Below are 27,062 nucleotides of genomic sequence, written 5' to 3' on the forward strand. Positions count from 1 at the left end.
AATATGAATGTCACTGAGGTCCAGCAGCGAGTGCAGGAGAGCACCTGCATGCTGGTGCACACTTGGCACATTACAGGCTCTGAGCTAACTCTGAAACACTATCTGAGAGAGGAGAGCACTTACTGCACTTCTCTTTCCCCTCCCAGCTGGGACCCAACTCAGCTTCTCCCTTCCTGCTCTCTGTTTATCCCTCCCAGCAGTGGCAGCACAGAAAAATCCCAAGACTGGAAAAGAACTCTAGGAACATCTCATCCAGGATTGGGCTTCTCCATCCTTGAAAGATGCTCATCAGATCTCTCCATAAGAGCCCCCAGTAATGGAGAGTCCCCCACCTTCCCAGGGTGGACAGCTGGCAGGAATTCTTCCTAGTGGCAAAGCCAAGGTGGTCTTGGCACCAGGCAGGGACCCTCCAGCATCTTGCAGTCCGTGCACTTGGGGACAGAGCTTGGCATTCTCGAGACAGCTTGATGTGCTCCATGCTTGGCCTGTTAGCATAGTCCACATCCTTTTCGGATGAATCACTCCCCACTGCTGCTGTCAACCTTGAGCCCAACAGAGAAACCTTGTTGTTTTTTTTTCCCTTGCTTGTTTCTAGCCAAGTGGTGACTCAGCTGTCAGAGGTGAATAACTCTTCATGTTTTGTCTGAACACTCATTAACCATCCAGAGCCATAAAAAGCAATTTTTCCATAGCTCTCCCTCCACAAGGCTGGATTTCAAAGCAAAAGGGCTGACCCGAGATTTAGTGGGAAATTCATAAAGGTGCTCAATAGATCTGCAGAGCAGAGAAACCTTATATGGTTCTGGGTTAAATGGCAGAGGGTTTTATCAGCAGTGATTGAGGGTCTGGGCAGAAGAGAGAGACAGATGCTACCCACAGCACATAGCAAAATCTACAGCCACTGCATGGAAATCATTAACAACAGAAATCTGCTAGCCCAGGCATTTGCCTGACTCCTATGTCTGCCCCGGGACCTGCTGCTGTTTCATTCCTCTCCTTTTTTTTCATCTTTCTCTGAAATCTCAGCAGCAAGGATTTCCTCATCTTCTTTTGCTGTGGGAATCACACGAATGATGACTGAATGATCAGAAGATTCTGAGCATATCTCTTCTCCCAGGCTGGTTTGTGCTTTGTGGGACGTGACAGGCGATCTCTGGTGCACTGGTGATTTTGGTGGGGTTGGGCTGACACTGGAACCCTGCAATAAAAAGTAAAAAAAAGAGGCAAAAGCAACCTTAGCAGATTCTTGCCCACCACCCTTAACGTGGCAAAGCTGGACAGGTGTTCTGTGGTTCCATCTCAGGATCTCTGCATTGGGATGTCAGCTTGATGCCAGAGATGCTCCCTGCAAGAGGGGGCACTGGATCTTATCCTGCATGTCCTGAGAAACACAGAGAGAGGAGCACAACAGAGCTGTCTCACATCTGCACTAACTCTGGATTTGCTCCTGAAGCTTCTGGAGGGGCTGATCTCAGCCAAACATGGCACTAATGCTGTTGTGAGGGAGCAGTCCCAGGCTGCCCTGTCTCCTATAGAGAGGAGCCTTAGTAGCCTGCCCCATGGATGTGCCGTGGAGAGGGATGTTAGCAGGGTCCTGCTCTCCCATTAGTGGGGTTAGTTCCCCATACATGCACCCTTCAGCAACTGGGCTTGTTTTCACTCATTCAGAGCCCTCAGTGCCCCTGTTCACTGCTGCTGTTAACTGGTTATGGATTAAGGTTAAACACCACATTGTTTGGAGCCTCTCGTGCCTCTGTGGGACTGCAGAAATGCAGCTATGCTTGGCATCAGCCTGATGTTTACCCAGCCTCAAGGCCACAGCATTCCCTATCAGCTCCTCTTTCCCCTCCCTCCCCACATCCAGATGTGATAAGTGTGCCTGGTTCCATGCTGAGATTACTAACAAGGTCTGCATGGAGACAAAATCTTCCTTACAAGTTTAGTCGAGACAGAAGAAAAAAAGGGGAAAAAAATAAAAAGGACAGGGCCATTTTCCTTTTCAGCTGCTCATGACAAAAGCAAAGGGGGTTCATGCAGAGGTAGCAGGATGGCATTGCCTGCTGTGGGGACCTCTGCCCCAACCAGCTGGGGAAAGCTTTGAAACATCATCTAAGCTGTGGGTGCTGAGTGCCCCTGCCAGTACATTGATTAATTATGAGGGGCTCTGTCTCTGCAGGATAGAGGAGACATTCATTTGTCTGTGGCTATAGCTTAGCTAGAAATTAGACTCAGGCTTAGCACAGGTAGGCAAAAATCTAATGTGATTTTCCTTTTGTATAGCAAAACAAACTCCTGTGGGACACTGGCATTCCCCCACAGGCCTGTGCAAGATGTTGGCTCACCCCTTGCTGTCTGCCCACACTTGGACAGACCCCAGCACCCTGAGCTCAGTCCTGAACCCCTCCACAGCTGGTGGGGAGAGCACACTTGGCATCTAAGGCAGCAAAGCCAAATTTCCAGGCTCCCCCGTGCTGACCTGTTCCTCCTGCATCGCCTTCAGCTCCTTGAGCCTCCAGCGGAGCCGCCCCAGGGCCCCCTTGCCCCCCATCCTCCCTGTGGCAGCCAGGGCAGCCTTGAACAGCTTCGGGGTGTCGGCTCTCGGGGGGATGATCAGAGGGTCTGCGGGGCCTCCCTTCTCATCTTTGGGTTTGTTGTTGCTTTTCAGCATTTTCCTGCAGCACGGAAAGGGAGAGGTGATGTCAGCCCGGGTACGTGTTCTATTACCTGGGGTTTGTAATGCAGAGAAACCAAGCGTTAAAAGGACGGGGATCTTTATGTGCCTTGGGGGGGACAGAACAACAAATCTGAGCAATGCTAAAAATTAAACCGGATATTTTCACAGATTTCTAAACGAAGGCACTTCGGCCATGCTCCGCCCACTTTGAGAGGCGAATTTTGGCAGGCGGAGGCTCCCCGGAGGCGCGGGGGCCGGGTGCCCTCTGCCCAGGGACAGCGGCTCCAGCCGGGTGCCCTCTGCCCAGGGACAGCAGCTCCAGCCGGGCCGGGTGCCCTCTGCCCAGGGACAGCGGCTCCAGCCGGGCCGGGTGCCCTCTGCCCAGGGACAGGGGCTCCAGCCGGGCCGGGTGCCCTCTGCCCAGGGACAGGGGCTCCAGCCGGGCCGGGTGCCCTCTGCCCAGGGACAGCGGCTCCAGCCCGGGCCGGGTGCCCTCTGCCCAGGGACAGGGGCTCCAGCCCGGGCCGGGTGCCCTCTGCCCAGGGACAGGGGCTCCAGCCCGGGCCGGGTGCCCTCTGCCCAGGGACAGGGGCTCCAGCCGGGCCGGGTGCCCTCTGCCCAGGGACAGGGGCTCCAGCCCGGGCCGGGTGCCCTCTGCCCAGGGACAGGGGCTCCAGCCCGGCCGGGTGCCCTCTGCCCAGGGACAGGGGCTCCAGCCGGGCCGGGTGCCCTCTGCCCAGGGACAGGGGCTCCAGCCCGGCCGGGTGCCCTCTGCCCAGGGACAGCGGCGCCAGTCCGGGCCGGAGCCACTGCCGGGAGTGGGAACACAGCGCCTGCAGCCGGAGCTTTCCCGCCGCTTCACACAGAGAGAAAACTCCCCTGAGATTGCGAAGCCCAGGCTCTGCTGTATTTAAACCCTCACAGGTTGGAAAGCAGCACGCACTTGGCTTTCTTACGCAGCAGCTTCTGAGACTCCGGGTAATGCACCAAAATCTCGTTCAAGTCCTTCTTCTCCAGAATAAAAAGGTTGGCGAAGCCGTGGGCCACGACGTTTGCTGTGCGGCGATTTCCCCCTCCTGCCGCCAGCAAGCTGGGAGAGACAATACAGGCCATCAACACCTCTGTTCACAGGCTCGGAACGTCAAATCGCCTTTACACACCTCCACCTCTCTCTTTCAGGGGACTCAGAGTTTAATTTTCACTCCTGATGGCATTTATCATGCACAATTTTTAAAGAATGATAAAAGGAAACCTTGCATGGAGTAGTAAATAAAAAAATTATTTGTGGGTTTGAAGGGTCAAATACTATGTTTTACACCAGTCTGCTGGGCTGTGGGGAGGCAGCAGTATTGCTGTTACCAACTGGTACAGGGCTTTTCATTCCCATAAAAGGGGTGGATTAATGACTGGGAGATTGTATTTGCGAAACACCTTTTCTGATCAATTTTCCCATTCCTCCATCAATATTCCTCTGTTTACTGTCACCAGCTCCCCAGGCAGAAGACAGCATGATGACAAGAACAGCAGGAAAGCTGCAATTTGTGTCTCAGCCTCTGCCCAGTGTTCATGGCTCTCAGGCACAAAGATTTATTGGGATGCTGCTGATCCTTCCAGGTCCCACCCTCCTCACCCAAAGCCCACAAGTTGTATTTCCCCAGCTCCCTGAAAATGCTTCACTCACCTGATTTCCCCAAAGACAGATCCAGCTTTCAGAGTCACCAGCACGGATTTGCCATCAGGTCCCCCCAGCACCTGCACTTGCCCAGCCTGGATGATGTACATCTCACGGCCTATTTCTCCCTGCAGGGAAAAGGGGTGTTACTAGACAGACACAAAAAACCACACTCACCCATTGGGTTGAGAAGTGAGAAAAGAAGAAGCAGTTTATTTGGGTTTAGGGTTTAAATAGGGTATAGACTTTGACCAGCGATTGGGGAATGAGGTTAACACCTTTCTGATCCCACTGGTCAAGCCAGAAGTCTGTTACAGAGAGGAATGCAAAAAAAATTTACTTTGTTTATGTTACAGTGAGTGAGAAACTCTAGTCCAAGAATGAAAACATCAGAAGGCTGAAAAATCAGGGCGACAAAGGGGAGCTGGCTGGGATGCCCAGAAACAGGGACACCTCATGGATGCCCTAAGCAGCATCTTGCTGGAAATGCCCATGACCATACTGCTCCCAAAATGTCTTGGTGGTGCTCACTCCCGAGCATTCTCATCTCAGCATCCCAAAGACTCCAGCAAGCTTTCTCCTGCTCTCCTGCTGTTCAGAGCTGCAGCAGAAGAGGTCAGTCTTTGTACAAGACCAGCTGCAAACAAGGGTGGTTTTGCTCCAGATTCCCTCCCTGTGAGGTGTCCTGGCTTTCCCCAGTGCCCTGCACAGCCTGGCCATGACTCCCAAGCACCTCATTACCTTCTTGCACACGTAGTCGTTGGGCAGGTAGACCACTGATCTGAGCCGCTTCAGCATGTCAAAGATCATCTGTCTGTCACAACCCTGAGCCCAAAGAAAGCCAACACATGCCATCATCAGTCTGTGCTGGCATGGCAGCTGTGCCAGCCAGGGGCTGTGCTGCAGGAGGTACCTGGAAAAGGGCCACTTTGCTCACGATGTTGTAGTTCACGTCGATGGCGATGTCCAGCCTCATCTTGTCTGGCAGCTGCACCAGCAGCTCAGACTCATCTGTGAGACAGAGCAGAAAAGTGGCTGCTTCCAACACTTGATCTGAGAGTGTGTCCTTCAGGTGGCAGTGGGAGAGCAGCCCACGTTCTGGTGGCAGAGGGGAGGAGACAGCTTGCACAGAAGGGTCTCCTCCAACCTCTGCCCACCCAGCAACCTGCAGGTCTAAATCTGAAGTGTGATGGAAAATCACCCTTTACATTATCCCTGCCCTGATGGCTCTCAGAAACACACCACAGAGCCCAAGTCAGCATTGTTCTTGTCCAGGAGGGTGGGCACAGAGGTTTTGGTCCTGCCTGGTGCCATACTGGTAGGGTGAGCTGGTGCCTTTGCTGCTGGACACACTCTGGCCAGTGGTGGACAGTCACTGTCCTCTCTCCAGGGCACGTGGGACACTGGACTCAGTGTGCTGTGAGTGATGCCAAGTCACCAAAGTGCTGTGACCCAGTGGCAGTCTGTAAACTCTGTAGGTGGGCAAACAAGCCCCTATACTGAAGAGTAAAATAAGCCCCAAACTGTGGTGCTATTTGACAGTAACATTTCAGCTCTGCAGAGCAATCACAGTAAAACACGAGATTCAAGCATTCACCCTCAGAGTGGCTGGGTCTCACCTAGCATGCCTTGGGAGTGCCACGTGTACTCATACCACGTCTTCACTCGGTTCTGAACAGTTCTGGGGATCTTGTAGAAGTTCATATATTTGATGGTGCTGTCCATGCAGCTCCGATAGTAGGTCTGCCCTGCAGTAGCAGCACCAACCACGTCTCTCATCTAAATGGAAGAGGTGGAGAACTTTAAGTTGCTGTCATTTATCCATCAGCAGGTTAAGCATGTAAGCCAAGCCCTAACAGCATCTGCCAAATCCTGTTTGTCTTGCACCAATGCTGAGCAGGTCTTCCCATGGAGAAAACAAACCCAGAGAAGCAAACCTGTGGATCAAACCCAGCAAAAGCACCAGGCTGTAAATCCCCCCTGACTCCAACTCACCTGCCCTATCATGACAGAGAAAGCAAAGACGCCTGTGAAGTAGTTCAGCAGCTGGAAGACAATCTCAAACAGTGTCTTGGGGTCTGGCAGGCCCCCGATGGTGATGAGGGTTTTCACTGCCCAGTAGTAACAGCGGATGTAGCTGGGAGGAGAGGAGGAGAGGAAGAGAAAAGGAGACAGCTCTGAAGGCATTTCTGTTTCATCCCTCAACACCGAGCTCACAGCCTCTGGCCATGGCAAGCCAGAGCCTGCTGAGAGTAATTATGGATGACAAAGGGAAAGATTGAAGGGCTTCACACTCCCCACCACACCTGCAGGTGCTTCTGGAGTTGCTACAGGAGCAGGGGAACCAATGGTTCCCCCAAGAACCTCCACTTGGGAGGCTCAGCTTCTCTGGTTACTCCTGTTTTCTGCTCCTCACAGCTCTGCTTTAAACCAGCAACATATTTCAGCAACATTTACACTTCTAGAAATCATCAGGGGGAAAAAAGGTGTTTGTGAGCAAATTGTTGGGATTTAGGAGAAGCCAAGTGAATTCCTGATTCCCCGGTCTTGGGCATTCCCTTGGGTGTTTTGTTTCCACCTGAAGATGAACACAGATTTGTGTATCATAAAAAATAACTCTCTAGCAGCAACATTAACACAGGTGTGGGCATTGAGCTTGTGAGTCAAGGACTGCCTGTAGCATCAACCACTGACAGCACAGGGAACATTTAACACAGGTGTTGCCATGGTGAGGGGAAGGGCTGGTTGCTGTCCCCATCTCACACCAAGGCTGGTCTGAGGGGCCTGACACAGGGCACAGGGACACACATTGTCACTCCTCCATCCCAACCTGGCAACAATCAACACAGGCAGAAACAGGATTCATACTTCGGTTCTGTTTGGCCAGGGAGCATTCCTTTGCTTCCCAGTACCAGGATCCCACTTTTTCAGCCACTTCGACCTTGCCACTGCTTTCCACCTCTGCCCAGCAGCAGCCTCATCTTGCAGCACTGTGTGTTACTGCACATCCCATCCCTCCCATCCTTGTCACTCTCCCTGGCTCCACATCTTCTCCTAGCACTCCCAACCCTTTGCTTCAGGGGTTTTTATGAATTCAGCTGCATCCCAACACCTCTTATTGCTCCAGCTCATCACAGCAGGCTGTGCTACGTGAGACTCCCAGCCCTGGCTTGTACCTGTTTCCTTCCCCATCATAGACCCAGGTGGTGGAGCCCAGTCCTTCGTAGGCTGAGGCCCAGTAGTAGAGGCAAGAGTTCACGTGCAGGCTGTACAGTAGGTAGGCAGTGGTCCGAATCACTCTGCAGAAAAACCCAGGAGAGAGCAGGAAGGGAGATGATGATATCTGCTGGAGAAAGATGTCAGGTCCCCCCCTGGTATCAGCAGGAGCCTTGAAGTGGTGACCGTGCAGATCCTGCCAATGCAGGAATCACAGAGCACCCCAACTCTGCTGCTGCCTCCTGCAGCTCCAGAAGTGCCAGAAAAAGCAGCTTATCTGCTCATGGCTCTCCTTCACTGCCAGCACCCCTGTCCCCATGCATTGGAGAGAGGTGACCCTACTCATGCAGGCTTTGGGACCCTGATGTCCCACCACATCAGCCAAAGTCCATGTCAGCCAGCCCAGGCACAGCAGGGAAATAAATCAGGGACCCAGAACAAGTGCAGAATGAAGTGAACCTTCCTCCCCAGTGACAAACATCAATTCCATGCTCCCTCCTTCCCCCCATGCCCCTCACCTGTAGATGTATGCCTTGGTCAGGATGGCCTCCAGGCGGTTGTTGAACTCGAAGAAGGCCATGTACTGGGAGGAGAAGGAGAGCTGCATGTTCCAGGCTCCCTGTTGGGAGAGTCACCTCCCCATAAAACCCCTCTGCCCTCATTTCCCTCCTGCAGCCCCTCTGCAGCATGGATTGCCACAGACAGATTTGTCTCCATCCATAAGTGCCCTTCTAGTCAAAAATGTAAGTAGTTTAGGATGGAAATGGAGTGTTTGACCAACAGCTCTGCAAAGCCTTTGGGACAAAACTTCTCTCCATTTTATAATCCTCCTGTCATCATTGATGAGTCTGACAAGCCATAGCTCACCCCAGCCAGCACAGGCCTCCTCCAGGTCCACTGCAGCTGCTGTTCTGATTGATTTTGTGAGCTCTGACTCACCTTCAGACAGCGAGGGAAGCGCAGGAGGGGGTTGACACCCACTTTGAAGTAGAAGAAATCCAGGGGCAGGAGGCACAGCACATCCATCTGAAATCCACACAGGGAGAAACCTTTGTGGGGACCTGCAGGAGCACTGGGGTAGGGCTGCAACCCACAGGGCAGATTATAGATTCAGATGAATAAAGAAAATTTTGACAAACCTTGAAGCGTTGTGATCGCAGGTAGTTCTCTTTCATGGCCTTTTTGTCAGTCTGATGGGAACAGGAAGGAGAGAGAGAGAGGAATACTGATTGTTGCTTAGAGAAAGGACCAACATGGTAATGCCTGGCCTTCCTCTTCTGCACCACAAGGGGGAAGATGCACAAAGATCCCTTTGTGCCTGGAAAGGGGAGAAGAGCAACCAGAGAATGCCATCTTCCCATGTCCTACCTTGGGACATCCAACATCATGTGTTGATTTTGCATCCCAGGAAAAGCACACCACAGTGTCAGCACCACAAAAATCAGCATTTGCAGGGGAAACTGCCTGTCTGAGCATCTGCATGGCCATGAGAAGGCTGTACCCTCAAGGTGTGATTTTTCACAGTTCCTTTAATTGAATATGGAAATGAAATCAAGGGCTTCTCTTATCTCAGGTTTGTGATCTGTGTTCAGATTGCAATTGCTAATGCATCCTGCCTGGCACGTTCCTGAAAATTAACCCCAGAATTTGTTACGCCCATGCCCAAGGTTGGCACCACACAGATGTGCCAGGGCAAGTCAGTGAGCACCTCACCACAGGCAGAACAACCCCATGGAGCAGCACCCTGCAGGCTTCTCTACCCAGGAACAGGAACCACAGACTACACAGTTTCTGGATAGAATGGAATTGATTTTATAGGAAAAATTGGTGTGTTTGGCAGACAAAAAGACTGCTGGCTTATCCACTCTGTGTCAGGAGAGATGCTCATGGTCTCTGAGAGTGGACAGAGCCCTGATGGCTGTGGCCATAGTGAGAGAGCTTGGAGAGTTCAACTCAGAGAGCAGCAGCCCCCATGTCACTGAGGGTGATGGGGATGGAGGGTCCCCATAGCTGGTCCCCAGAGGTGGGATGCAGTGCCCTGCTACTCACAATGATGTCTCCCCCCTGCACAAACTGCAGCCGGGTCTGAAAGATGAGGATGTCCAGAAGATAAATGAGGTCACAGAGGTAGTCCACCAGCAGCCAGTAGTGGATGTTTGCTGGAGTCTGGTAGGGGAAAGCCCAGCGGACAGGGATCAGCCAGCAATTCCAGTTCCAGGCCATGACAACGAAGAACAGCCACAGCACATACATAAGATCTGCACACAGGGAACAGCACCACTGTCAGCTGGGCAGACATCCCCCCTCTGTGTGAATCCACTACACAGAGGAGTTTCTATCCCCTGACCTGCCCTCAGCACAACAGGAAAACCTGCGGGAAGTCTCTTGGAGACAGTGTTTAATTGCAGCTGGGCTCTAGCACAGAGTGAACACCCCCGGTCACAGAACACACCATGCTTTATCAGAAAGCTTCTTCTAACTTTGCTCATTCAGATATGTTTGCTTTTGCTCTGCTCCCACAATTCCACCTTTCCTGTTTTTCTTTTTCCCCTCCAGCCATGCTGAACTGGTGGCTGGCTGCCTGAGCCCAGAGGCTGCCAAAGGACTCAGGAATATGAAAGACTAAGGAAAGAGCTGGGCTTCTGTGGGGTGGCCACAAGGCAGTGGAATCTTCTTTTGTGATTTTAATTTTTTTTTGGGGGGGTGTCTACACCACAGGGAAAGCAGAATTCCCAGTTACTGCTGGAAGTATTTAGGAAAGCCTGTGCCTCGCAGAGGAATTTAAAAATCTGTGCGTTAGTGAAAACTAAGTCCCTTCTTGCTTGGTTCTCCTCCCCTCCTCATCCTCTCTCCCCAGTCCCACCAGCTTGCCCCCAGCCCAGGCTGTGCTCCATCACTCACTGGTGAGGGGGTCGATGCTGCTGGGGAACTGGTAGCTTTTCAGGCGGGCCAGCCAGGGCCGGTGCTTGAATGTGCAGCACAGCATCTCACAGTAGTGGTCATCCCCCAAAGGTTTGTCCCCCTCCAGCTCCCCTCCTGGGGCAGGCACTGGTGCTGCTGCAGGTGCTGGCTTGCTGGGAGCTGGGAGAGGCCACACAGTTATTTCAAAGGGCAGAAAAATTGTCTTACTGCAGTTTTTTAAAAGGTCTTTAAACTGTTAATAAAACAACTGCCTCCCAGAAAACACACTGTGTATGGGGACCCAGCAGGGAAACACTCCCAGCCCCACTTGAACTCACATGCCACAGGGCTCTCATCATCTGAGGTGACATCGGGGTCAATCAGCTTCTCCTTCACCTTCTCAGTCCTCTCTTTGAAGAGCCTGACCAGCTCCTGGAGCCGGGTGTTGATGACAGCACTGCTCAGGCTCGAGGCTGAGCCGATGCGCTCAGGCAGCCTGTGGGGAGACCATGGGCACTCCATGGAGGTGGGAGAGCCCAGGGCAGGTTCACAGCACCATACATGGTTTGGGTTAGAAGGGACCTTAAAGCTTCTCTCGTTCCAACCTCTCTGCCATTGGCAGGGACACCTTCCACCAGACCAGGTTGCTCCAAGCCCCATCCAACCTGGCCTTGAATCATGACCCAGTCATGACCCATTCTTTAACCTACAGCATCTGAACTAGGATTTACTTGGATTTGTTTGGGTATTGTGTGGTGAGAAGAACACAAAGGGGCGTGGCTCCCTCTCTCTTTGGTATCCCACCACTTCTGAGATCTTTGCTGTTTCCACCCAAGCCCCAGGATGTGAACCCCTGGCTGATCTGGAGCCCTGGGCCCATTACTCACCTTTCCCTCTGCTCCTCGTCCCAGCCCAGCACTCGGCTGGGGGATTGGCTCACCAGCCCCTTGTCCAGACCATCCTGTGGGAGCAGTTGCTTCCTCCTGCAGACACAAACACAGCAACCAAGGATCAGCTTGGCTCCTCTCCCTCCTCCTCCTTCCCCCAGATGTGACCTGTTTTCCTTTCCTCCTTCTCCTACTAGGGTCACTTTCCCCTAATTTTTGACATTTCCTGGAGTAGATGGGAATGAACCCCCCTGCTCCTTTCCTACTAAAGCCCTGTTTCTCCCTGAGCACCAACAAGCCCTTGGCTCCATGGACATGCAGCCACCTGGCCCATTTTGCAATTCAGTTTGGGTACCTGCAAGATGCACGGGGGCAGGCATCATCCTGTGCTTGCCCCCAATGAAACAGGTTCACATCACTGCACTTTGAGAGGCACACAAGGAAAGTGCAATGCCAACAATACCTACACGTGGTATCCTAACATAGCTGGGGGCTCCCTTTGGCACAGGTGGGTTTCTCAGATGACTTCCTTACATGTGGGCAAGAAAGGTGTCAGAAGGGAAGCTGAATATGGAGATAGCTGTCCCAGCAAAAATCTAGACTGGTTTGCAAACCTGCAGCCAAGTCCAGAACTTTAGCTGAGATGAAGAAATTGTCTCCTGGCACCACAACTGCTGATCTCACTGGCCATGGCACAAAATGTCTCAGTACTGTGTGTGGAGCAGGGGAAAGCAGGATGCTGAGGGAGGTCATCCTGACATCACAAACCTCCTAAAGAAAGCCAAATGGTGTGAACCCACCACCCTCAGTCCCACTGGCTCTCAGGTGTGACCTGCTGGGAGGTGGAGCAGGTGAACAAGACTGATGAACCTTCATTTCCCAAGTGCCCAGTGCAGAGGTGGAGGAAAACCACAAACCCCTTTTAATGTACACTCAAATGTGGATGGAGGGGTTCCCAAAACATTGGTTTGGAGAAATAGTCTGTGCTAAGGTCTGTATTGATGTTAGGACAACATCCATTGGCCCTCACTGGTCTCCAGCTGCCCTTCCCCTGCCTCTGTCTCCTCAGGGCACCAGGCTGCCCCACTGGCCTGTCCTCAGCCCCTCCTCACCCCTGAGCAAGGCCAGATCACCTCAGGCTGTCAGATGCACACACAGGCTCCAGTGAACAGCCAGCTGGGATGGAAGGCCCTGCCACAGCCATGACCTTGCTGTGACTCCAGTGCCCTTGGAATGCTGCAGCCAGAGGCCAGAGGCACTGGAACATGTGGGGTGCACAGGGTCCCTCCCATATGGCATCAGCCAGAGTGTCCTGGCATTGTCTGCAGGAGCTTCTGTCCAGGCTCCAGTTAGGTGTGTGGCTCATTTGCAATGAGCCTTTTATGACTCCGTCTAAACCATGTTCACTCAAACCCTTCACAGAGCCATGTAGGAAATAACTCAAGACTGTGGCCAGTAGAAGGGATTTAGAGATAACTCAATGCAGAGTTTTGTCTTCTTCCTCTGGAAACACCAGCAGGACATGAGCATTTTCTTTCTGGTCCACAATAATTAATTTTTATTTCTTTATGTAGGAGAACAGAAGTTCCTTGCTTTTAAAAATACCTAGTGTTGTTTTGAGACACTCCCTGGAGACCCAACAGAAGGGTTTATGTGCTCACACGTGTAACTGCAAATATGTCTAATGCTGTCCGTTTTTTCACTGCAGGTATTTTACATGAAGGCTGCTGTCCCAGTTTAAATAGCTGTTCAACAGACTGGATTGTGGGCATTTTTGCCATTTTATTTGCTCCTCCAGGAGCTTGTTTATTAAAAGATCCAAACTATTAAGTGAGAATGACTGCAGCACCTGGTTTTCAGCACAGAAAAAATTCCCACTTTAGCTTTCATTTTGAATCCTTTGCAAGAGTGAGCCTCAAAAAAAACCCTAGTGCCACAACAGAAAAAAAAATCCATCAGCTGCCTCCAGCCTAAATTTTAAAGCTCCGTTTTAGTCCTCCCTCTCTCTAAGCAAAGAATCACTGAATGATCTGTTGGAAGGGACCTTTGAAAGACCATTTAGTCCATCTCCCTGCCATGGCCAGGGACACCTTCCAATAGACCAGGCAGCTCCAAGCCCCATCCAGCCTGGCCTTGAACACTTTGAGGGATGGGGCTTCCAGCTCTGCTCGGAAAGCAGCAAGTCAGGGGGGACATGCTGCAAACCCTTGTAGCAAAAAATATAATTAAAAAAATTGTTTATTTTTAAGATGAAGGCTCTATCCAGCACATAGACCCTCTGTGCTCTAAATTTGGGAACAGAGACAGGTGGACAACAGACAAGCTGGATTTGACCATGGCTTGGGGATCCAGCCCATCTCCAGGAGGACACACAGACAGGGCTGCCCCTGGCCACAAAAGCTTTAAACAAAATGTAAAAATTTAGTTAAAAAACGCAGACAAGAGGCAGGGCTTTGGCCATCTCCTCTCTGTGCACCGGGGTGACAGCGGCTGCACACCCATCGCAGATCTGCAGGGAAGGAGTGTCTCCACAGGGCTGCACACACGTTCCCGCCCTGGCGGGCTCGGGGGAGGCAGGGACCGCGCCCGGGCAGGGCCATCCATACCTGGGGGATGCTGCGCCGGGCACCGCCAGCAGGTTGGGAGCGGGCAGCGCTCCGTGGGAACCGTGGATCTCCACAGCACGGCCCGGGCTGTCCACGGCCTTGATCTCCACGGTGGGGCAGTTACCTGCTCCGTGGGGAAGGACAATAATCGCGGGTGAGGGGGGCGCGGGGCCCCGCCTGCAGCTCCCCGGACCCCGCGGCTGCCGCAGAGCTGCCCCAGGCCCTGCAGTGTGTGGGAAGGACTCTCCTTCTCCCTCCGTTCCCTTCTTGCCTGGCTCTCCTTTCTCCTAAGCATTTGGAGCACTTCATATATATCTTTTTTTCCTAGTTTTTGACACTCTAAGTACTGCCATCTGCTCCCCTTCTGCTTGCCCAGCTTGCAGTGACTGCAGCTACTCCATCTGAGTGTTGGGTTCCTGTGGTTTGGGAAACAATGGAGATTTGGATTCCCAGATGCAGGTGCTATGCAGGAACCCAGGATTTCCAGGGTGTAGAGGTTCTCCTGGTTCTTCTGAATGCAAACATATGGATTGTGACAGCTCTGAACCACACAGTGTTTGCTTTTCATGCAGAATAAGGCACTGTTTAAATGAGCATTTATGGCTTCTTTCTTCTGCAGAGGTAATAACTGCTCCCTGCCACAGGCAAGGTGAGAAGCAGGAAGGTTGAATGCTCATAGTGGGTAAAGAAAGATGCCAGTTGTGCAAAGGAGAAATGGCACTGAGGGCTACCTTGGCCAGATCCCACAGAAACCTGGCTGTGAAGTGTGATGTCTTTTCTTAGCTATTTAACAAAATACAATGAATTCCTGCAGGATTTCTTCTGTGGGAGGTTTTCACACAGCTGAAAGACCCCATGCACCTCCTCCTGCTGCACACTGATGTGAAGGCAGTGACTTGTCTAAATGTCTGAGAAAAGGCCTGTTTGGGTTGCAAAGTTAAAATCCTGTTGCATTGTAAGGAAAAGCAGCAGAATTCGGCTTGCTGGTTCAAAACAAAGCAAAGCAAAGCTGCAGAAAAGGCAGAAAGCCATGAACAGCAAACCTCCACCTTCCTCTCCTTTTATTATGAGCAGGCTGTGCAAATGCTGGAGAGAAAACTGTGCGGTGATATGGCACCCTCTGCCTGCAGATCTTTCAGGAGAGCTTTTCTGAGCAGCTCTAAACACAGCATTTGCAAACGCTCTCTAGGCTCAGCTAAAAAGGCACATAGTGATGAGGCAGAAGCAGACAAACACGTGGACTTTGTTCCCCAGCCTCTGTGCTGCAACATGAAGCGTGCTTTTATTTTTTTTTAATACTCTCCCCCCACCACAAGAAAGCAACAAAAAAAGCAACTACTCCAGGCCTCCCCCCCAGCCCTGCGCCGCTCTATCTACACAAGGCCGTGGTCAAAGCCAACATCTCTAATACCTAGTGGGGATTGCTCCTCAGTGCAAAAATTGGGGTTGACAACTCCAGCCTTTGGCGCGACAAGGACGGGGGAGCGGGCGGCGGCTCGGTAGCTGGGGACATTGGGCAGCTGCTCTAGAGCCCCGGGAGGGGAGGCAGCCGGCGCCTTGTGGTGCACCAGCCGGTCTAGCTCGACGTCCCGGGCCCGCCTGGCCATGCTGCTAGGAGCCTGCTAGGTGCTTCAAGCAAAGGACAAGGCATCTGCAGCTGCAACAAAACACAGAGTGGTTTGAGACGAGACGTGGCAGAAATGCGCCGGAGGCTGGGGCTGCTGGCGGGTGTTGGTGGCACATTGTGGGCCTGGTATTTCTGGGTCTGAGAGATTTCAGCCTGCTGGCAGCTGCTGACTTTTTCCCAAGGAAAAATTTCTCAAGAAAGCTTCTTCTCCAAACAATCTTGGCAAACAGCTATCCTTTCTCAAAACAATCTTTCTCCAGGGGGTGTTTTGCTGTTTCTCTAGTTAAACCAATGGGATCAGAGAGGTGTCGTTCCTACTCACCAACCATGTTAAGTCTATATTGAAACACCTTATAAAAGGTAGTAAGAATTAGACAATAAAGCCTTTTTTCTATGCTCTTTGCCTTCTGAAATATTTGGAGTCTCTCATCTTTCTTTCGTGTCCTACAATGGCAGCACACAGCTGCAGTGGTGGGCATCCTACCACGGGGTTTCCATGGAATCACAGATGGTTAAGGGTTGGAAGGGATCTTAAAGATCATGTCCCACGGGCAGGGACATCTCCCACTACTCCAGGTTGCTCAAGGCCTTATCCAACCTGGCTTTAAGCACTGCCTGGGTTGGGGCATCCACAACGTCCCTGGGCAATATGTTCCAGTACCTCCCCACCCTCACTGTGAAGAATTTCTTCCTAATAATCTAACGTAAATTCCCCCTCTTTCAATTTGTACCCATTATTCCTTGTCCTATCACTACAGTTCCTGACAAATCACCATTTTCTAGCATCATTGCCCCTCTGCAAGGGCTGCATGCAGAGAATCTCAGGGGTGAGGGCAAGCCATTCCCTGTGCAGCTTCCTGATGTCCGTGGAGTTCTGCCAGGATGTGCCTTTGCTCAGTCAGGCTGCAATGGAAACTCACCACCTAATTTTCATTACCAGCCATTGCTTCCTAAAACGTTATATTAAAATGTGTTTTATGCCACTGGTTATTTCCCAAATGGAGAAAAGTGGTAGAGAAAATACTTTTTATCCCTGTGCATTCTCCAGCTGAAGGAGAAACTCTTATTTCACATCGGAATTGCTTAATCAACAGGACTAAGCATTGTACATTCAGATCCAGCTCCAGACAATGCCAATATTGCCATTGTGCTGTGCCCACAGGATGTTTTACCCCAGTGAAAAGCCCTGACTGCCCTGACTGCCCCTGCAGGCTGCAGAGAAATCAGCTGCCTGTTCCCTGAGAGCAGGAAAGGAGAAGCTTGATTGTCCCCCCACCAGGCACTGCATCCCCTGCTTCACTTCATCCCAGTTTGGCATCATACTGCTACAGGTTGTACCTTCACCATCGGTTTCAGCAGCTTCAGCTGTCTCCTCTTCTACCTTCAAAATGAAAAAACAAAACAAAACAAAACAAAACAACAAAACAAACCCAACATTTTAAGAAGAAAAAAGCTTGTTCTCCTGTCAGTAAAAGATCAGACTTTGACGCTTGACTGCATGCCCCATATCCCTCCTACCCACCAGACTCTCAGCTTGTTGTTCAGTGCCCACTTTGTAGGGTGAAAGGAGCCCTCCCTCCATCCACAGCTACTTCTGCTGCCCCAGCTTCAGGGATGGGGACGTCTTGGTGAGGAACATGTCCAGTGCCCAGCCCAGTCTGCTCCTCCCAGGGCACTGCATCCATCCCCTTGGAGAAGCTCTGAGCCCCCAACACTTGCAGGGCAGCAGGAGCTCACTGCAGACCGGAGCCCAGGACAAGAGTGATGCCGTACCTGCACAGGGGCACCTTCCAGATCTCTTATCTCAACTTCTTCCAGCTGCTCAACCCTGAGGGCCTCCTCAGCAAGGCAAGCTTCATCCACACCCTCATCAGCAGGGACACAAGGTGGCTGCAGCAAGGGTCTGGAAGGGAGAGGAAAAAACACTGCCTGGGACACCAGGTGAGAGGCACATAAATAAAACAGGGCATTGCGTGTGCATAAGCAAAAACTGCAGAGGGAGAAAGAACCAGGCAGAGTGCTTCTCCTCCTGTGCATAATCATTCCTCATATAATTAAAATGGGCCAAATAAAAAGCTGAAACCTAATTTCCAGGCAAGGCTTTCCCACAAGCACTATTCAAATCCCACATTTGCCTGTGGAAGACGCCACCAGGACACATAATTCTCATTTTCCTTCAGCAGCAAGCACAGACCTCAGCTCCCCCATTCTGACAAAGTGGCTCTCAAGATTGATTTTATTGCTTTAATATAACTTCATAACTGAAATAAAAACACCTCAAATGTTTGCTCTGTGCATTTATCTCTTGATTTGCTCTTTCCTGGCAAAAAAACCACAAAACAGGGATTTGGGATAATGAGAAGAATTTTAAGACAGCTAAATGCATTAAAATATTTGTTTTGTTATTTTTAATAATTTCCCCTCTTAATATTTAAAATTACGCTCTCTTCAAATGTGATCACAAATATTTCCATCCTAAGCTAGAAAACCTGTTGGTCTCTCTCTCTTTTCCCAGGAAACAAACACATTGAAGGATGGAGTAGCACCTCATTTGCCCCACAACTGAAGCTCGAGTTTCTATAGTGAAGCTCCAGGAACAGATTTTGATGAAATACAAACATATGGGTTTGACACTGAGTAATCATGTGTTTTCAGCTTCTTCCTGAAAATCTAGCTAGTTTAGAGGAATTAACACAGAACAATATTGTGGTAGTAGGTAATAAATCCCTAAATGTTTATCTCATGTGAAATCAGAGCAAACTACTAATCTGAGCAGAAAGATGTTTCCCACTATCATCTAGACCAAAGTCACTACCTTCCACAGCTGACAAGAATTCAGCTATTTTCTACAACAGGAAAAAAATGTAAAATTGTACCTACTTGTATGAAGCAGCATTTGCAGACATAACACATAATCCTGTCTCTACATTCAGCTCTGTAACACTCAAAACAATCCCGAGTGCCCTGAATTAATGGACACGGTTTAAATATCCCAGCCCATCTCCCGAGGCTGGCTCTCCAGTCTCCCGTGAAGGCACAAGAGGAGCTGCGGTTGCTACGGGCGGCGGGGATGGAGCCCGTGTCACCAGGAGACACTCGCCTGTCACCAGGAGCCGCGTCAGCAGCGAGCCCTGGGCTGAGCCGCTTTGCCCCAGCATCCCTCCCTCATCCCACCCCTCCCCAGCACAGCCATCCTTCCCCAGCCGCCCGCCAGGCTGGGAGCTCTGCTCTGCCCTGGGTGTTTCAGCCTCTCCAGCTGGAGAACGCGATGGAAACAAAAGCTGCGATCACTCTCATTTCTAACAAAGCCATAAAGGCGACGGGAGCCACTCACTCTGCACTCTCCTCCCGCTCCTCCTTTTTCTCTTTGTCCTCTTTCCTCTTTTCTTCTTTTTTCTTCTCCTTCTCTTTTTTCCTCTCCTTCTCTTTCTTCCTCTTCTCTTCCTTCTTCCTCTTCTCCTTCTTCCTCGCCTCTTCCTCTTTCTTCCTGTCCTCCTCCCTCTCCTCTTTGTCCTTCTTCCTGTCCTCCTCTATCTTCCTCTCCTCTTCCTCTTTTTTCCTTTCCTCCTCCTCTTGCTTCTTCTCCTCTTCCTCCTCTTTTTTCCTCTCCTCTTCCTCTTTTTTCCTTTCCTCCTCCTCTTCCTCCTTTTTCCTTTCCTCCTCCTCCTCCTCTTGCTTTCTCTCCTCTTCCTCCTCTTTTTTCCTGTCCTCCTCCTCCTCTTGCTTCCTCTCCTCTTCCTCCTTTTTCCTTTCCTCCTCCTCCTCCTCCTCTTGCTTCCTCTCCTCTTCCTCCTTTTTCCTTTCCTCCTCCTCCTCCTCCTCTTGCTTCCTCTCCTCTTCCTCCTCTTTTTTCCTGCCCTCTTCCTCTTTTTTACTGTCCTCCTCCTCTTGCTTCCCCTCCTTTTCCTCCTTTTTCCTGTCCTCCTCTTGCTTCATCTCCTCTTCCTTCCTCTCTTCCTCCTCATTCTCCTCCTCTTTTTCCTCTTCCCCCTTGGCAGTGTTTGGGGAGCACAAACATAGTCTGGAAAGGAGAAACTCATTAGCTAAAATCCACTGAGTTCGTGTGAGCCTCACACCAGGAGCTCTGCGTGTCCTGTGTTTTCTGGCCGAGCAGGGGAGAGCTCTGCTGGGCCAGTGAGGCTCAGGGCATCCCTTGTCTGAGCGAAGCTGAGCACTGCCTGTGTGGGAGGGGGGAGCTGCTGTGCTCATCCAGCTGTGCTGGGCTCAGGGAGCATTTTGGGGGGCTCAGCAACCCCCTGTGAGCATGCATGGACCCCTCTCATCCCTCTGCTCACTCCTGAGCACTGAACACACTGCCCAGCCTTGAAGAAAACCTCAGCAGGGGCTTCTTTTGGCAGAACTAAGGTTGAATTATACAGAGACAACTTCCATTTCTGAATGTCATTCCAACTGCATCCACCACTGCTGGGAACAAGGTCCAAGGCCTCTTGCCTTGGGGCCAAAATCTACTTACAGGAGCCTAAGCAGAGCCTCCCTCACTGTCCTGTGCAGGGCACTGTAAGCACTGCTCCCATGGCTCTGCCACTGCCTGCCCTAACCAAGATCCAGACACCAGAAGAAGAAGACATTTGATCAAGCACCTTTTGGGCCCTACTGGGGGATGCCCCTATTTTGGAAACAGGCACCTTGGCTGCCAGCACTCACTAGGATGGATGCCCAGGGACAGGCTTGTCCCCTCCCATGGCCACCCCACTGGGGACTGAAGAACACACAGACGTGCCCATCAACAGCATCTCCCTTCCCCTACCTGTTTTCTTCTTCCTGAGGTTCCTCCTGTATGGTGGGAAGGGGGTGAGCATCTGCCTCCAGCTCAGCCTTGTGAGTGCAGACTGTCATCTCTTCATTTATCTGGTCATCATCGATCTCTTTCAGGATGAGATGTGTTTCCTCCTGTTCCCCGGGGGCTACACAAACTGAAACAGGAATGGGGAAAGAGAGGTGATGAAGTGGCAGAAGCACATTGAAAGAGGCCAGGGGCAGGGCCAGGGCAGATCCCAGGTTTCCTCTGATTGATGGGGCAGTGCTGAAGCAGCTCTCAGCCTGCACAGGGCTGCTCCTGAGCTGTGCTGAGCAGATGCCTTGGGCTTCTTTACCAGAAGAAAGAAGAAAATTCACCATTTTGCTCCAAGCCAAAACCCCATGAAGGCCTTGAGCAACCTGGTCTAGTGGAAAATGTCCCTACCCACAGCAGGGGGCTTGGAACTGGTTTTGCTTTAAGGGCCCTTCCAACCCAAACCATTCTGTGATTCTGTGAAGGTTATAATCCTCTCCACACAGATGAGTGCTGGCTTCCCAGCACATGTAGTGACCTGGCCCACCTCCAGGCCATGTTTTCTCCTTGCAATCTGGAAGAACCCAAAGCCTTTCCCCTTGTGAACCCCCAGTGAATTGCTGTCCTAGCACAGCCCAAGGGCCCTGGGTCTGCAAGACCCAACCCAGAGCCCACATCCCAACACTCGAGCACTGTCTTCACTCCGAGCACTCTCCCAGGCAAGGAACACCCCACAGCCCTTGTCACTGCCCAGCATCACTGGGGCAAAGCCCAGGGCAGGTTACCAGGGGCTGTAGGCCAGCTGCAGAGTGAGGAGTCTGACCCATGCTGAGCCCTCTCCATGTCCCAGGGGTTCTCATCCTACCACGTCAGGCTCACACCAGAGAAACAGGAGGAGGAAGCACATCCGCTTACTGTAAAACCAGTTTATTTTGAGGTCTGCCTGACAGCAAAACTTACATGTCCACAGCAAAGCCAATAGGAAATGTGCAAACTGAACTACAGAAAGGCAGGAAACCCATGCAGAGTCATATCTGTGGCTCATTTACCCACCCCATGGTGTCCACAATGCCTTTAGCCCATTCCCTCTGGATCTCCATTAATTTAAACATGGGACAGCAATCAGGGAAATGGCTTTTAAAACATATCATGACTTTTGGATACATTATATGAACATGAGGTAAATGCTAAAACTGTGTCCTGGTACAAACAAGATTCATTATAAACACAGGGGATGGATCTCAGGACAGTCTCTTGGCTCACAACTCATTGTTACAGTTGCCTGGATGGTCCTAAGGAGATGCAACAGTGGGAGATCTTAACCTGGCCTGTCAGTACATCAGGGGGCTTATCCAAAATATGGAAAAAGGCTTTTTACCAAGGTCTGTAAGGAAAAGAGGCAACAGTTTTAAACTGAAAGAGAGGACATTCATATTGGACATTAGGAAGGAATAGTGTACTGTGGTTGCCCCATCCCTAGAAGTGTTCAAGGCCAGGTTGGACAAGGCCTGGAGATACCTCCTCTAATGGATGGTGTCCCTGCCCAGGACAGGGAAGTTGGACCAGATCATTTTCAAAGGTCCCTCACAACCCAAACCAGTCTGCCGTTCCCAGGTCTGTACCTAAAACGTGGGGTGTAGGGGCTCCCAGCCTCCTGAGCCCAGTGTGCCTGCACTGGCCATGCCTGCCTGCAACCTCTGGGCTGGAGACAGCCCCTGGAATCCCCTCCCTGCTGGGACATTCCTGCTGCTGCAGTTAGTGCTGCATCCATGGAGCTGTGAGCTTCAGGTAAGGAGAGTTTAGGGTAAATTCTCTTAGAAGAAGAGCCTGGGCAAATATGTTTAACCATTAACTCTTACCTATTCACCTAGAGATTAACCTGATTTGTTTCTGCAAGTCAGAGCCCTTTCCACTTGCCGGGAGGAAACACTCAGTCATGGAAGAAAAGCAACAAGGAGCTGACAAGAGCTTCAAGAGGTTTATAACATTACACCTCAGAGGCAGAAGTTGACTCAAAGAAGCCTGGAGATTTCAGCTGGGGCGAATAGTCAGATGTTGTGGGGGCATTGAGAGGGCCAGGAGTGCTGGGAGACTGCAGCAAGAGGCTTTCTGCCACCGAGGTGTCCTCAGTGATGCTCTTCTACCATTTTGTAAATTACAGCTCCCATCTCATAGACCTCATCCTGCAAAACCAGTAGCTCTAATTCCCAGAGCAAAGAGGAAGCCAAGTGGGACAGCCCTGGGACTGGGGCCCTGTGCCAGCCTTGGGTCCCCACTGCCCCAGCTGGGAAGGACCTAGAGGACCATTTGCAGATTCCCCTTTGCTTTTCCTCCCCAGCTGTGCTTTCTCCTCAGGCTGGCCTCATTTGGGTGTGGGAAGGGTGGGTTTGTCACGGTCTTCGTTTTCCGTTTGTTTCAGAGGCGCTAAGCCCCTTTGCCCCCTGAAACAAAAGGAGAAGGAAAACATTAATGAGTGTGCTGGCAGCTTGGTGCCAGGGCAGGTCTCTTGCTTGATCCAATCATTCCCTTCCTTGGGCAGGTGAAGTGACCTGGAGATGCCTCAAGGCACCAAAGCCAGCTGGGCCCCAAGGCTGTGCTCATCCAGCACATGCAGCAGCATCCCTGGCTTTGCCTCTTTCTGAGGTCCATGGCAGCACACAGGCCTCCAGTTTGTACAAACACATGGAGAAATGCCTTCCCCCAGGATTTCCCTCTCTGAGGGTCTGCCAAGGGGCTGTTGGCCTGTGGGAAAAACTTCCCAGCATATCCCTGGGGGTGTGCATTTTCCATGTGCCTCAACAGATCCCTGCTCCCATCAGGAGCTCCCACAGCCCAACCAGCCACTCAAGGGACAGCACTTGCACAGGGGTGTGTAACCCTGCCCAGACCATCCACAGAGGCATCTGTGGCTCTGCATTTTGTCCAGCATCCTCCAAAGTGGCTGCAGTGGGGAGCCAAGCCCCCTGCCTGCAGAGCTGGTGCTTGATCCCTTCCACAGGCACCCAGCAGTGTGAACCCTGCAGGTTTTCCCACAGCCATGCAGATTCCATTCTAAGACATCTGATCCCAGCATTTTGTTTTCCTGGGGTACCTTCCTAGACACCTCACACCAGGCTTGGCAAACACCAAAGGAGGGAAAGAAAGCAGCAGGTTTGAATTATCTTGTAATTCTTCAATCAAATCCCTGCAGCTCCAGCACAGCTCAGGACAGACCTTGATATCAGCACTAACCTCAAAACCCAGGGCCAGAGGATGTGGGATGCTGCACTTGGAGACTCCCTCAGCTGGAGTTTTACCAAGCCCATGCCACAGCTCCACAACAGCTCCCTCTTCTCAAGTGTTAACAACCTCCCATGGCTGCCCTGGGGGATTCCAGGGACTTCCAAGCTGGCACTCAGGGCAGACCAGGGAATAAAAGGTGCCAGTGACCCCTCTTCCCAGTAACCCAAGCCAATAAAGACCTTGGCAGTCAAACCATCATGAAGAAATGGAGCCATCACTTACTTTGTTCCACAGGATTCGAGGTTGCTGTGGCCACACCCTGGCAAGAGGAGAAGTGAACCATGAGATATTGCTCATTTTCAGTAACCCTTAATTTTTACCCTCAACACTCCATTTTCAGTAAAGGTGGCCCTTTTACCCTAAAAACCTCATTTTTGTGGCAGGTTGGATGGCTTGGCCATGGGCACAAGCATCCCCACACCCAACAGTACAGGGCAGGAGCACATAAGTGGGTTGGCTGGGGGCCAGGGAAGGAAAGGAGAGCTGTGTAAAGCTGCTGCTGCTTCTCCTTAGAGCTGGGACCACACCTGCATGAGTTGCCAGAGCCTGGGCACCAGCCAGCACTGCACAGAAAGGCAAGGAAACAGTAAAGAAAGCACAGGCTATGGGATCTCTTGCTGCTTAAAAGCCAAACACTGTCTTTCATCAGCTAAGCAGGTCATGGGGACTTGTTCTCTTGACAGAACTTGGTGACAGCCCAAACCAGGCAGGTCCCAGCACTGTTCTAGTGGCGTCTGGGACACCCTGCTCATCAGGGGTATGGAGTTCCCATGCTCTTTCCCCATCCATCAGACAGCATACCTGTGTGTCCTGCTTCTCCCTGCTCACCGGCTGTGGCATCACCTTCTCCAGCCCCTGCACAAACCAGCTGAATATCCTGGAGACAAGCGACCACAGTCAGAACTGGCAGCCGGAGCCTTTGCTCCCTCATCAGCCGCCCCTCTGGCCGCCAGAGCCCGGCAGAAGGTGCCGCTGGGGTTACCTGCCACCATCCACAGCCACGGACTGAGGGCTGAGGGCGGTCACCGGCTCCGGCTGCCCCTTGGCTGCTGCTGCTGCCTTCTCTGCCGCCGGGGTGCTCTCTGAAGGGCTGGATTTCGACTTCGTCTGGGTTTTAGTCCCTTTAGTGCCTGCTCAGGTTTATTCGGAAGAAGAAGGATAGACAATGGAGCAGTCATCATTTGTTGGCAAGTGGAGCAAGCCAGGAAGGGTCAGCTCCCGCAGAGGGACAGGCCCCGGGGGCTTCCCTGGCAGCCGGCTGGGACGGGGACATGGGCAGCTTGGGGACAGGAGCTGGGTACGGGCTGTGCCGTGACCCCTGGGATCTTGTCCCCACCCCTGTGACCGTGTCCCCACCGCTGTGACCGTGTCCCCACCGCTGTGACCGTGTCCCCACCCCTCGCGGCGCAGTGGGAATGGTGGGCAGGGAGTGGAGGGCAGTGCCAGCGGTGCCCCCGCCGGGCTCCCAGCGGGACGGGGGTCGGATCGCTCACCTTCCACCGCGCCTTCGCTCTTCTCCTTCGGCTCCGTCTGCAGAGGGACACAGGGACGGATGGACGTGGCAAAGCACTGCCTGCGGCCCCAGGCCACCCCAGGTGGACATGCCCCCACCGCAAGAGGACCCACATGCTCAGCCCCGCACACCACCCGCTGTGCTTTCAGCCCCACTGCCGTGACACCCTTTTAACCCAGACACCAGCAGGTCAGTCCCAAATGAAGGGTCCTTCCTGCATTAGGGTTGAGGAACGTGGGGACAGGACCCAGGGGTCTCTTTTTGCTCTGCTGAATTCCCCTGGGGTTTTCCTCCCCAAGGTCCCAGCTGCGGTGTGCAGGAATACAGGGAGCTCACCCCACTCTCATCTCTACCCGTTAACCCCCAGTCTTCCCGAGCTGGGCAGCGCTCACCTCCGGCTTTTTCATCCCCTCTGGCTGCGGCAAAATCCTCTCGAAGCCCTGTGACAGCCAGCTGAGCACCCCGTTTCCTGCCCTGCGGGGAGAGTGCCGTGCTCGGGGAGCTCATCCTGTGCCCTCCTGCCCTCCTGCACCTCCCCAGCCCCGCTGGGCACCCACCACTGCTGCGGGGAGGGCTCCGCTTCCCCATCGGAGGCGTCCTCCTCGGGATCGAAGGGAGTTATCTCTGCAAGGAGAGCACTGCTGTGGGCATGGGGAATCGGCACTGCGGGGAGCTTCAGGTCCCCCCATCAGCCAGGGGACGGCATCAGCAGTCGGGGAGGTGGGATGTGGGAGTCCCAGGATGCTGCAAACTACAAACTCCCAGCTCTCCTTACCCAGACCATCGTCATCCTCATCGCCAAGGACCTGGACCTCTGTCTGAAAAGCCAAACAGATTTTCTGAAAACCAGAGAGCCCAAGGGAGGGATCATCCCTCTGAGTGGGTAGGGAAACCTGCCCTTTCCCCAGGGATGGATGAAGGTAGAAACCCATGCAGGGCGGGTTTAGTGCTCCCAGTTAGCACTGGGAGAGCGGTAAGATGGAAAAGAGCAGAAAAGGTAAAAAGAGGTAGAAGCTCAAATACACCAAACCATTTCCCAGACCTGTCTCCTACCTCATCAGCAATGTCGACGCTTGTCTCGAAGCTCCTCCCGAGTGCCTGCAGCCCTGGGGCTGGGGCTGGCTGGGGAATCACCTTCTCCAGCCCATAGGAGAGCCAGGAGAGCACACTACTCCCCACACTGCCAGGGAAGGGTGTGAGTCAAGCTGGGAATGCCATCCAAGGCATCCAGCCCCCAACAAAAGGCAAAATCCCAGGCAAATCATGTTGCACAAAGGTGTAGGAACCATACCTGTCAAATACAGAACTTGAGTCCTCAGAGACCACAAAGGTCACTTTCTTTTCCTTTTCTTCAGTGGCAGCAGGGAAAAATAAGGCAAGCTATCACCACTCTGGCAGCCCCCAGGAGGCCAGGCAGGAGTGAGACAGGTGGGTATAGGAACAGTGATGTGCAGCCAGAGCCAGTGTGGGCCTTACCCTCAGTGCGTGCCTGGTCAGCAGCATCTTTGAGGCCACCAGCCTTTCCTGTTGATGCCTTCAGGGCAAAAGGCAGAAGGTGTCAAAGAATGAGGCACAGGGGACACTGTCCCTGTTCAAAGGTGGCTGCAAACCCCAGGGACTCCCCACCCTCCTGCTGCTTCCCAGCAGCTCAGAGTAGGAATGCATCCTGGCCCCCATTCCTCCTGGGGATGCCGTGGAGCATCCCCGGGTGCCACAGTGCTGGGGGTGGATGCAGAGGCACCAGGCACCTCTCATCATGCCCATGGTGTCCCCATCACCCCCCAGGCTGGCGCCCTGCTGACCTTAGCTGGCTCCAGCTCCTGCACAGGGGTCTCCTCTGTCACATGGGGCACCGGGGGCTGGGGGACCACCCGGTCAATCCAGCCCATCAT

The 27,062-nt window shown here is 52.4% G+C and overlaps 1 protein-coding gene across 1 annotated transcript; it reads right to left on the reverse strand.

Annotated features, from left to right (window-relative positions):
• CNGB1 (cyclic nucleotide gated channel subunit beta 1) lies at positions 1-27,062 on the reverse strand (the record flags this gene model as incomplete). Its single annotated transcript, XM_083869952.1, has 32 exons — positions 1-1,198; positions 2,477-2,672; positions 3,618-3,764; positions 4,356-4,474; positions 5,088-5,171; positions 5,260-5,357; positions 5,966-6,125; positions 6,342-6,483; positions 7,523-7,645; positions 8,081-8,145; positions 8,502-8,588; positions 8,702-8,752; positions 9,612-9,820; positions 10,464-10,643; positions 10,802-10,959; positions 11,351-11,446; positions 13,957-14,080; positions 16,754-16,964; positions 17,357-17,486; positions 19,485-19,604; positions 20,352-20,517; positions 23,880-23,916; positions 24,459-24,534; positions 24,640-24,787; positions 25,151-25,337; positions 25,563-25,644; positions 25,728-25,794; positions 25,946-25,988; positions 26,224-26,350; positions 26,462-26,519; positions 26,647-26,704; positions 26,973-27,062. The coding sequence occupies 32 exons, from the start codon at positions 27,060-27,062 to the stop codon at positions 986-988; spliced, it is 3,852 nt and encodes a 1,283-aa protein (XP_083726078.1). The 3' UTR covers positions 1-985.

Source organism: Zosterops lateralis, assembly GCF_965231275.1.
Source record: "Zosterops lateralis genome assembly, chromosome: 12".
Lineage (NCBI taxonomy): Eukaryota > Metazoa > Chordata > Aves > Passeriformes > Zosteropidae > Zosterops > Zosterops lateralis.